Raw genomic sequence first — 13121 nt, 5'->3', positions numbered from 1 at the left:
TACTTTTTGATTTGACCAATTAAGATGTTAATACATATTGTGAGAACTATGCTAATCATCATATAGTAGCTTTTTTATGAGTTTTATGATACACCCTTGCCATAATTGACCATTACTCCTCCTTAGATAAGAATAATCAAGTTCATTAATATTTTAATTTAATCATAGCATAAATTCTGAAAGATTAAAGGGAGCATCACCTCAGCACGAAATTAATTTTGATGATTGGAATTATGGGAAATTTCAATTTTTTTTAAAAAATAAATATTAATAAATAAGGAAATAACTGTCTAGGGGAAATTCTTTTATGAGAAATTTACAAAAAAAAAAAAAATTTAAAAATTAAAAAAACTAAAAACCAAATGGGGAGACTTACAATCCTTTAATTCGGCAACACCACTGGCTGGACTGGGATTTGATCATGCTTGTGTCTATTTACCATTCGCCGTCCGGCGGCGCCCACCTTACAAACCCAAAATTTTTGGAGGAACCCAAAATCTGCATCAGGTTTTCTATTAAAAAATTTCTTTTTTTTTAAACCTAATCAAAGAGATATTTGCTTGATTTTCGTGGTACTCTTCTTCCTTCCCAGCTCACCAGCAGCAAAATTAGGTTTTTCCCCTTTCTAGTTGCTCAGCTGGTGGACGGAATGCCTAGCAGGGCATGCTTATAGTGTCGGAGATCGATGAAGCGCGTCTTCTCGCTCCGTCTTCCATTCAGCCTTCTCCCTCTCCTCGCCATCCTCACCCTCCTCAGCTGCCGCGCCTCCGTCCGCCTAGGCTACGGCTCCCAGTCTCCTCCTGCCGACTCCTCTTCCGTCGCACCGGTGCTCTCAAACGCGACCATCCTTCTCCGTCTGGCCTCCGAGGATCTCGTGGAGGCTGGTGTGAGGAAAGACGTTGACGAGCTTCTGGAGGGAAACTTTCCGGCCTCCACACGAGTCAGCTCCGCGGGGCTGCGCCATCTCCCGGCCGCGCTTTGGCGACGGGAGAACAGACACCTCGATGTGGGGCTTCGCGCCGGGTTGGATGGCCGATTACAGATCCGCGTCCGTTCCCCTCGGGATTATAAGATCTTCCCAGAGGTCCGCCGATCCCTGCGTGATTGGTGGAAGAACCGCCGCTTTCAACCGGAAATCATGAATGAGCTTGTTGAACTTGTGAAACGCCCCCTCGATCGCCACCGCGGACGCGCGGACGCGGACTTTGCTACTCGATACGCCTCCTGCGCTGTTGTCGGAAACAGCGGGATCCTTCTCAACAGCGACCGAGGGGAACTCATCGACGGTCACGAGCTCGTGATAAGGCTCAATAACGCCCGCACGCATGGCTACCAGCGCAAAGTCGGCTCCAAGACGGGGCTTTCATTCGTGAACAGCAACATTCTACATCTCTGCGCACGGAGACCCGGCTGCTTCTGCCATCCCTACGGCGAGGACGTTCCCATGATCATGTACATTTGCCAGGCCGTCCACTTTCTTGACTACGCGATCTGCAACTCCACCCACAGAGCTCCTCTGATGATCACTGATATCCGGCTTGATATGTTGTGTACCAGAATTGTCAAGTATTATTCGCTGAAGAGATTTGCGGAGGTGGCTGGAAAGCCATTGGAGGACTGGGCCAAGTTTCATGATGAGAAGATGTTCCACTACTCCTCGGGGATGCAGGCTGTGATGCTCGCTCTGGGGATTTGTGATCAAGTTAGCGTCTTTGGGTTTGGGAAATCGGCGGATGCCAAGCATCATTATCACACAAACCAGAAAGCGGAGCTCGATTTGCACGACTACGAGGCAGAATATGCTTTTTACCAAGATTTGGTTGATAGACCTCAGGTGATACCATTCCTTAAAGATTCTGGATTTACGGTTCCACCGCTTGTTTTCTATCATTAAATGTTTGATTCAATTTGATTGAATCTTTAGGTTTGTTTGAGCTCAAGCTTCACGTTTTAAATTTAATGTAATATTTCAGAAAGAAAGGAATGGAATAGGATAGGAAACCCCATTCGCCAACCTATGCTGTGTTGTGCCTGTTTAGATACCTGCAAATGTAAAATTAAATCTGTAAGGTTATTTTGGCTGTTTGCAATTTTTGTCAATCAAAGTGTTCTTAAAGGAATTTTAGAATCCTTTTGATTAGTTGGGAGATGGTGGATAAAATGATTCAGTTTTATTCAACTGAATGAATAAAATTTGTTGTACTTGATTGTTTTTATTCAACTGAATGAAATTATTCAGTTTTATTCAACTGAATGCATAAGTTGTTGCACTTGATCATCAAAATAAGGAAGCTATGGGTAAGGAATAGTTTATTTTCCCCCTTTTCAATACAATTTGAATGTTGATTTCATGTTGCTGTGAGAAAACATATTATTGCTGTAATGTTGATTGTAATGTTCTCTTTCCATTGGAGATTTCTGCATTGTTTGCAAACTATCCCATAGTTTGACAGTGCTATCAGCAGATCCAGAAGCAAGAATATTTCCCTCACAGCTGTAATTAAGAAATTGCATGAATATAAAATTAATTTAGGGGCATTTACATACATACTACGCATTTACTTTTTTTTACATTAATAGCACCCAAATCTTTCGTATCAAATCAAAAATATCACTATTTTAACTTTTTAAGAAGAGAAATATTCTTTTTCATACATAGGTAAGGTGGGCATATATGTAAAAATTGATGTTTATGAGTTAGATACGTAAATATGTAAGAATTGTGTTGTATGTATGTGCATCCACATTTAATTGATGTAATAATGATGAAAAGTTGAGCTCTTTTTAGTGTTAAAAACATGCAAAAAGACTTCGCATAAAAATATGTTTTTTATAAAACAAAAGGCAAAATTGATCCCAAACAAGCAGTATATCAATGTTGCAACTTCTAATTCATAGGCTCACGATTTACAGAAACTAGCTTGTAATATTTTGCCATTAGCGAGTGTTCTACTAAACCTGAAATTTTTTTTTTGCTATTGATGTAATTTATGTTGCATACCCTGCCCTACTTATTAAACTAACATAAATAAATGTTATTTTATGCAGGTACTGAACGCTATACAAAAGATTTTCTGGACAAATAGTTTATAGAATCATATTGATATATGGTTGATGATATTACTATCGGCCTGTCACTAATCATTACTTCATTTCTTTTGCTCGTTTGCTCTGATTTTTCGTTTCTCGGTTAAAACATTTCATTTTCTTTGATGGTTTTAGAGATAAGATTCTTTATGGAATAAAAACATGTCCTTTTTAGTGCTAAACAACTGCAAAGCATGCCTAAAATGATTTCTTTGTCACAGAGGTCAGCAGAAGTAAACAGAACACAGATGCTTTATTTTCTGTGGTTGCTTAAAGGAAAAATTTTAATAACAGCTTATGTTCGAATTAAATTTGCTTAAAATGGTAGAAATTTAGGTAAACTCTAAGGAATTATTTTGGAGAATAAAAAATTTTGGTAAACTCTATGATAGGTTTTGCAATAGTTTTTAAACTATCACGTCCGGACGTACAGGTAGATCTAGAGTTCAATAAATCACCTCCATGTGGAGCTGACAGAAAAAAAAAAAAAAAACTCAATTTTTTGGGATCCGGCTCGGTAACACAGGGGAATATTCCTCCCGTGTTATTCCGCATTATTCAGGTGTTATTGTAGTGATATTGATGTGTTAGTGTTATTATAACACCGTAAATATTCTCATAACACAATAATACAGGAATACCACCACAATAACATTTGAATAACGTGAAATAACACGGGAGAAATATTTCATTGTGCTAAAACGATTTTTTTTTATTTTTCTGTTAACTCCACGTGGCGTGATTTTATTAGACTTCGGAGTTCGGACATAATATTTATTCATATGTTGCTTATTTTTGGTTGTATTTTCTTTAATAATAAGTTAATTCCCCTTTTTAGGGTTGGGAGGGTCCTGTGTTTGGTTTTATTAGTTGGCGTCAAGTGTTTGATGTTTTATTTCCCTTCTGTACTATAAATTTATTAATAGCTCAAGAGGTCTGTTCAAAATCAAGAAGTGGAGGACAGAATCATGGTGAGCAAAAACAATATGTTAGACATAGTTGTAGAGAATCCATATGATCCTTATTAAGATCCAAAGTACATCGACTGTATTTCTTGCATTGAATCTATCATCATGAGGTATGTATATTATGTGTGTGTCTCTGTCTCTGTCTGTGTGAGATAGAGAGTTTTGATAATAAGAAGTCATAGAACCATAACATCAACTTGTTTTAATTAAACTTTTTTATACAAACCCCTAAATCACATGAAATAAAAAGGTGTAGAGAAAGCATTTTATATGAAAATTTTCATAAAATTTGTTGGAGTTTTGATGTTTAATTTTGAATTTTTTTTCAAGGACTGATTATTTCAAAATAACTCTTGAGAACTTGTTTTTGCAAACTTTTTGGTAGTTTAAAGTAAAGAAAATATAGAAGAACTTTATTAAAGAAATTTAAGGATATTAAACATAATTATTTGTGCTAATGATCTGGAGATTTTGGTTTCTTTTTTTTTTTTTTTTTTTTTTTTTTTTTTTTTTTAGTATTTTTTTGTAGACACTTGAACTTGCGATTTGTGGAGGAAATTGGGTAAGAAAACAGTGGATTTAAATTTTATCTAATAAAACAAAATTTCAAGAACACTTAACGGTAAAAATTTCCAGAAAAAGCTTAAAAGCATAAAATTTAAATGACATAAATTAGAAGATATCCTGAAGAGAAATGTTTGTGTACATAAGACGTGGTTATTCGGATGGTATAGATAAATTATGCTTAGTTTACAGGAAGAATTACAAGGAGTATAGCTTAAGTGTAACCTACATGTACCCTCCTAATAATCTAATATGTATGCAACTCTCTCTTAATCTGAAGTAGGGTTCTAAGAGAATTGCCGAACTCTCTTAAGTTTGGCCAGCCATCAAGTCACAAATAGCAAATGAAGTTCTTTCCTTAATTTCTAACAAACAAAAACTCCTCGATTCAAGATTTTTAAATATATACAGCCATCACTCCAATTTCCTTCTACTAACATGAACTGCCCATTAAGCCTAAAATTAATTAATTAATTAAAATGATTACTTAATTAGTTGATTTTATTAATTAATTTTGACTCCTTACAAATAATTACAGCACTTAACTGCAAATATAACCTTAGAAGCCCGCTGGTACAATACATTAACTTATACATATTAAATACCCACATAAAAACAACACATAACTATTTAGAAAATGCTTCTACATAAGAAGTTATCTTCTAATAACCCTTCAACTATTCACTTTTGCTTGGCTTCTTGTAATTGGACCTTTTAGATGTGGTAGCTTTCTAGGATTGAGCCCTTGAGTTGTTGTCCCATCTCTTGTGCCTATAGGCTAAATTTTTTAGCTATCATGATGTGCCACTTCATTTTCACCGGATCACAAAGTACTTTCTCCAAAGTGTTAGGATCAATGTGGTCTTCTAATAGATTTGGTGCTGATAAAATCCATGTCAAGTTTGTCAAACATCCTCAATTGATGGCTTGTTTTTCCACCAAATCAAGAACTTCTAAGTAGTATCTCCATCGAAAAGTGCCACATCCTGTAATGATGTTCTCCACTTCAAAGAATGCAGGCTGGATAAATACCTACAGATAATTTTTATCTCCTCCAACAATAGTAGTATCTTACAAATTTGGAGGTTATGTAACTCTTTTACAAGAATATAAGTCTTTCATATTAAAAATTTAACTAATAAACTTGTCGATATGGATCTTAGCAATCAAGGTTTAACTAAGTGATCAGGATAAATGTGAATCGAGAACAACTTTTCTATTTAGCCTCTTTCAGTGGTCTAAGGAGGTATGGAAAAGATTAGTTTAGTTCCCTAAATGATTTACCAAGGATTTTGAATTTCCCTTTGTTATTGCACTTATCTATAAGCAATATCTATATTCTTATAAATGTGTTTTTACCTAATTGTTCCAACTGTCTATTTTCGAGTATTGAATCACAACATATTTTAAAAAATCAATTGAATAAGTTGAGAGTAGATTAGATGTAGAAAGTTAAAATATCACCTAAAGTAATGTTTAATTTAAGCACATAATAAAGAGAAAATTGAGCTCCCTGGACTACCAAATCAAGCAAGAAAATTAGATCTAGATGGTACCCATGGATTGAAACAACAAAGATTATATTTCATTCATGAAAGTAAAGCAAATACAAAAGTTTAGGAAAGTGACACCTTGATATAGTGCAACAATTCTACCACCACACTTCCTTCTCAAAAGCGTCGATAGAATAACAATTAAAGAGAATTTCTCACTCAAACCCTCACGAAACTCTCCTCTCACTCTCACAGCTTTTTTTTTCTTACTTCACAGATATACTGGAGAAACCCTTCAATTTTTGTATTACACCTTTGAAGCTTACACTCATGAAAAGACACAAAATGAGATGTCCAAATCCTAATCCTGCACTTATGAGCACCTACACGCCCATGACTGGCGCCTAGACGTCGGGTCCTCTGGATTGGGGCATCTAAGCACCCATCGTTGGCACTTAGGAGTCAAGTTATCTAGATTTGTGCACCTGGTCGTCGGGTTTTCTTGATTCAAGTGCCTGGGATCCCATGTCTGGCATCTGGGCATCGTATTGTCTAGATTTGGATGTCAGGGAATCCGTTCAGCCCCTTAACACACCATTTGTGCTTCCTTGTTCCCTGACTGCCTATGTTATTAATCACCTATACAATTGAAGTATCAAAAATTTTTACTGAAGCAAGTCGGCCCGAATCAAGTAAATATAGTGTCAAGTAATAATGCGACTAAAGAGTGTAGCATATCGATCTCATGAGAAAAGTCTTAAGAATTATTCTGGAGAGTGAATTTCTAGTTTACTGCACTTTTAAACCTAATTTAGCGTAATCACAAATAAGAAATTTTTTTCTAAAGTCCTACTAAAAGCAAAAATAAAATATAACGAGTTTGGAAAAGACAAAATGCAGTTGTAGAAAATTTTAATATTCTTAAAGATATGTGAGGTTCGCGTCTCTGTGATTGAAGTGATGTGGTTGTTTGTCGTTTTCCTAGACCTTACCCTATGTGATAGTTGTCAACTAGGAAAAGAAGGCTAGAATCCATGAAGTTGACGCTCCTTCAAACCTCATGGCATTCCACAAGTTTGTTATGGTCCCCTTTCTAGGTTGTGAAATTTGGATACAATATGCTTATTGTTACACGGATTTTGTGGTTAACAATTTTGTTCCTTTGTGCAACATACAAAAGTCATAGATTACAAAATACATTAACATCCTATTTGGTCAGATCAGGAGAAAATGAAACTTTATGATTAACAAAATAACAAAAATTCTCTCATTCCTTAGAAAAACAACATATTGAAAGAAATCATCAGAGAAAATCACAAAATTTGCATGCCAAGAATTACAGAGGTGTGGAAGGAAATTTAGTTAAGCAAGTTGAAAGAACATAGGAAAAACATTCCATTAAAATCATCATCGCAAGTAAAAATAAAAAGTAAAAACAAACAAAAAAAGTTCATTCCCTCTTCCACAGCAACCAACTCTTCTTACATACAATAAGCCTCTCATAATATGTAAGAATTACGAAGTAAAAGGTAGAAAACAATCCTAGAACTTCAACCCTAAGAGAAAGAAAATCCTAAAAGCGAACTCCCCAAAACACTCTTTTATTGCTCTCCATCCATTTCCAGGTCTCTGCTCCCTTAGAAGATGCCCTATGAAACGTTTTTATTGTTTCATCAATGAATTTGGTAAGAAAATTTCTTACAAAAGCAATTTTCTGCTCCATTTTCATGGTCACGCCAGCCTTCTAAATCAGGTTGTGTGGACACACGCAATCTCGGCATGATCATGATGCATATTTGTAATTCTAGTGTGGTCATTTCAGATTGTGGTGTCGTCACGTGGCTGGTGATGATATCTTAGTGTGATCACGCCACTTTTAGGCATGGTCATCCCACTTTAGGCTACTTTTACGTTGGTTTTTCTCATTTCTTAATGCAAATATTCAACTCTTATAACCTACACAAAATCAATAAAAAACTTTCCACAAGTGTAAATCTATGATAAATTAATAAAAATAAATGATAAAATACATGACAAAATACATGATAAATCACATAAAATTGAGTCATGCTAATAGCACCAAACTTACCTCATTACTTGTCCTCCACAAATCTCATAGCACAGTTGTGGTCCCATGAGAAAAATAGGTACTTTCGTAGGTTTCTAAACTATTAAACTTGTTTATCGAAGTGAAATGATAGTGTTAACATATCATTTCATGGTCAATTATTCTTAATTATTAATAACTTGATCTTTTCCTTAATTCCCTTCATTCTTAAAGCAGCAATCGAAGTGGAATCAACCAACTTAGTATTACTTATTTTTTTCTCTTGAACATAACCCTAGAAAGGTTTCATTAAAGGATCCTAAAAAAGCATTATCACTTAACTTCTACTAGACACTTTTCTGGTTCCTTTTTTTTCTTTTAAATTTGGTGATCCAACCTCAAGTTTCTCTCAGAGCTTTTTACTTTTTAACTTAGTCTTTTCCTTCTTTTTCTCTTTTTATGCTTTTCTTTTCTCTTATTTTTTTTCTTCTTTATCTGAGAATTATTATATCTAGTCAGCAATATTTTTCTTCTTTTATTTTAAATATGATGAAAGTAGCATTCCTTAGCAATAAATCTCCAAAAATAATTGTTTAATGTCAAACATTTAAGTTATTCTTTCAATAAAAAATTGAGGCAACATTAACTTGGCTGAACAAAAAAACTGAAAAAACATCTTTGATTTTCTACTCAATATTTTAATTACACTTTTTAATTATCCTGAGATTTCACAAGGTATAGTTGGAAGTTCTTAAGTTCTAAAAAATCATTACTGAAACATTAAGGTTAATCTTTCCTAAATGAAATTTATCCTCCCTAGCAAAAGTTTCATTATTAACATTTACTCATTTATTGAGGCACATTAACTACTATTAGGTTTGTAAAAAGGCAAATATTTTTTTCTGCAAACTTTTTTTTTTTGAAACATGAGTGACATTCAGTAGTAGTAGACTGGCTAAAATTAGGTAAGTGCAAGAAAAAGAAAGTTTATGTAATATTCACATGAATCTCAGATAATATAATAAAAGTATATGTATATATAACAACGCATATATCAAAAGAAGTATAAAATTTTAACATAAGCAAAAATCAAGGTTCACAACTTCTACCCCCACTATCTGGATCTAACTACTTCACAGAGGGACAAGACTCCAATCGAATATTTAAAGCCAATTTCAAAACAAATTTCAAAAAAAAAATCGAAACAAATGCAAAAAATAAAAACAAGCTTAACACATTATATAACACTTGGGTTGCCTCCTAATATAGTGTTTGGTTTAACGTCTTCAGTCGGATAATATCAAATATACCATTCACACGATTCTAATATTAAGACTTCCTTAGATTCCCTATTCTCTCCTCCTAAGTATAATCCTTTGTTAATTTACCTTGAAGATGTTATTATTTTTTTATCTTAAATGTTTTCAGCCCCAAATAGGTGTACCCTTACACAGGGAATAGTCCTGACCACTTAGACTTATATTTTCTAGAAAATTATCTCAATCTCAAATTATATAACATTGCATCTTGTCTGGGTTGAATTTCCTTCCTAATGAGTTTTTTATTATGCCACAATTTGATTTTTTTTTCTTTATATATCTTAGCATTTTTATGAACCTCGAGTCTAATTTCATCTAATTCATTCAATAGTAGTAATCTCCTTTTATGCCACTTCTTTCAAGTTATAGTTGAATTCGTTAATTTTCTATCAAGCTTTATTTTCAAATTCTATTGGGAAGTGGTAGGCTTTCCTGAAATAAACATATAAGAGGATAATCCTATTAGGGCTTTAAAAGCAATCCTATATGCCCACAATACTTCATCTAACCTAAGGGACCAATCCTTTCTACTTGGGTTCACAAAATCTTTTCCAAATTATTTTAATCGTCATATTAAGGAATTTAGCTAAATCGCTGATTTGTGGGTGGTATGCAGTAGCAACCTTATCTTTTATTCTAAATTTTGAAACCAATGCCTTCATCTTTTTATTACAAAAATGATTGTTTTCATCACTAAAGATCTCCCTGGGTGTTCCAAATAGACAAAATATATTTCCTTAGAAGTTTTAAAACACTTTTCCTTCACAATTCGGCAATGTTGCAACTTCAATCCACTTGGAGACTTAGTCTACTGCTACCAAAATTTGTGTGTTCTATAGGAAAGGTATGAAGGGTCCCATAAAATCTATTACCTAAACAACAATATATTCTAACTTCTAATAAACATTTTAGGGGTATTACTTCTTTCTTTGAAATAATACTTACCCGCAGGCATCTATCACAAGTTTTCACATTATCATTTGCATCATTAAACATGGCAGGCCAAAAAAATACAAATTATAATGCCTTAGTTGATGTTCCAAGTCATTTAAAATGAACCTCTGATTTAGAATAATGACAAGCTCTCAGAATATTGTTGACTTCTTCATAAGACACACACCACCTAAGAATTTTGTCCTTACATTTCCGAAAAAGATAGGGCTCATCCCAATAGTAGAATCTGAAATCATAAAAGAGTTTCTTTTCTGGTGGATGTTTAGACCATACAAAACAATTCCATTGATGATGAAGTTTACAATGTCGGTGTATCATGGGGTGGAATTTTCAGAGATGGCAAGGAATTGCTCATCCGGGCAATTTTCATTTATGTCGAGTAGATATTCCTCTAAAATTTCCCACTTAAGCCTATAAAAGTGATCAGCTGCCTGATTTTATGAACCTTTCTGATCCACAACATCCATATCAAACTCTTGTAACAATAATACCCAGAGAATCAAATAGGGGTTTGCATCCCTTTTTGTTATAATATATATAATATCAGCATGGTCAGTGTACATCCTAACTTTTGTACCTATTAGGTAGGATCTAAATTTATCAAATGCAAATACTACAACCAATAATTTCTTCTCTGTGGTGGTGTAATTCATTTGGGCTTCATTGAGGGTTTTACTAGCATATTAGATTCCATGAAATGTCTTCTTTCTCCTTTATCCTATCATTACTCCTACATTATAGTCACTTGCATCACAAAATAACTCAAAGGGCAAATCCCAATCTGGTGCAACAATCTTGGGGGCAATTGACCCGACCTGCAACTACGTAAATATTTATACTCCATGAGATTTCCAAAAATTTTTCACAAATTATACTTAGGGACTAGTGTGAATAAATGAAATGATTTAAAAAATATATAATAAGTTTTCACACTATGGGTACTACGCAAGTATACATATTGTTTCAAGTAATATAGAGTTTTCTTTAAAAACTCCAGTATCGAACCCACGAGGAAAGCTATAACTCTTAATATTGACTTGCAAAATCTCTATCTAAATTGTCGATAAATTAAAATAGGAGATAAATGTCAAAATATTTGCAAAATATTAAGACTAAATTTAAGCAAAAACTAATGACAAAGTTTAAGAGTTTAATAAAGTTAAAAAGATTAATAAAGTTTAAAAGTGAGTTTGAAGGTTATGAAAAGATCTTTCCCCTTACAAAGTGATGTTAATCAGTATAGGATTTGAATGATTAAAAATATTAAATGATATATTATGACAAATTGGAGCATACCTATCCTTTACCCCATCTCTGTGTTAGCAAAGAACATTGGCTAACCTAATGTTTCTCTACAGTTTGAATAATAGTGCTAAGTTAATTCTAACCTCTCATTTCTAGATTACCCATAGTACCCACTCTATAGGACCTACTAAGGACCCTTAGATCCTAACTTAAGACCGAATTGATAAAAGAATCTACTCTGTCACCTTAGAAACATCAATTCTACGCCCATCAAAACTTATATCCCTATCTATTTGCACTCCCCCTTATACACTCACAATGGCTCTTTCTAGAGTGAAGTGTGGCATTCACAAGTTGGGTGAAATCATAACCTTCTCAGTCATTAAGTTTCTCAATTGATTTTAACCTCACAAGTGGCAATTTGCAAAGTCAATGAAAAAATCGGTAGAAATGTCATCTCAATTTTTAAAATAAAAAGAAATCTTTATAACCATTCTCATCCAACATGATTAATTCCAAAATTTAAGGAGAAAGAAAGGGAACTACTTAGAATTTATGGAAATGAAACAAAAATACATGATTTGTAATGAAATCCAAGTCTTAACAACAAAAACTTAAAACACAAATGCAAGATACCTTATATCTTCTCCCCATGCAATTCCTGGAGTCTCCTTCAAGAAATTCTCCAAATTATTGCACAAACTTTTACTCACATGCGCAAATACAAAAATAAAGATAAATCTTCCTAAAACCTTCTAACGTCTACCCCAAAAAGTCCTTTCCCCAAAAAGTCCTTTTAAAGTCCTCCTTTTCGTCCAGAATTTGGCCCTATTAATAGATCTCTGAAAATAACCGAGGTTTTCTTCAAGCACCCCTTCAAAATCAACCAAAGTCAATGCAACTTCTAGAAAATTGGTCGGTTTGGGGTGCTATGGCACCCAGTTCGCTCGATAGAAGGAGCTATGGTGCCAAGGGTGGTGCTATGGCTCTGTACAAAATTCTTCATTTTTGCTCCATTTTGCTTCTTTTTCTTTAAATGTCCTTCCATGTACCTGAAACAAAAAACATGCAAAATACATTCATTTAAAGTGCAATATCATCAAAAGTGTGTGTAAAATGATTATGAAATGTTCACTAAAATAGGTAATTTTCAGGTGAATCAATTCCCCCAAACTTAAATGATATTGTCCTCAAGTAACTCCTTGTACTATGTAAATTTTTATAACTTATGGTATTGTTCATGAAGAAAGAGAAAATTTTTGAAAATTTTAAACAGAAAAATAGTACAGGTCTAGTAGTAAAGATAGGTGTTGAACAGTAGTAAATCTAAAATTAGTATGTATAACAATAAAAGCACAAAGTAAAAGACTACTCTAGCACACAAATACTATAAACTTGAGCAAAAGGTAAATAGTAAAATGGTAGAACAAAAAGGTGCAACAAA

The 13121-nt window shown here is 33.9% G+C and overlaps 1 protein-coding gene across 1 annotated transcript; it reads left to right on the top strand.

The window, feature by feature from the left end:
• Positions 1-406: 406 nt before the first annotated feature.
• LOC110030115 (sialyltransferase-like protein 1) lies at positions 407-2193 on the top strand. Its single transcript, XM_020732694.1, has 2 exons — positions 407-507; positions 593-2193. Exon 2 carries the CDS (start codon positions 686-688, stop codon positions 1892-1894), a length of 1209 nt encoding a protein of 402 aa, XP_020588353.1. The 5' UTR covers positions 407-507; positions 593-685; the 3' UTR covers positions 1895-2193.
• Positions 2194-13121: the final 10928 nt, after the last annotated feature.

Source organism: Phalaenopsis equestris, unplaced genomic scaffold, assembly GCF_001263595.1.
Source record: "Phalaenopsis equestris unplaced genomic scaffold, ASM126359v1 Scaffold000658, whole genome shotgun sequence".
Classification (NCBI taxonomy): domain Eukaryota; kingdom Viridiplantae; phylum Streptophyta; class Magnoliopsida; order Asparagales; family Orchidaceae; genus Phalaenopsis; species Phalaenopsis equestris.
This window is presented reverse-complemented; position numbering and strand designations above follow the sequence as displayed.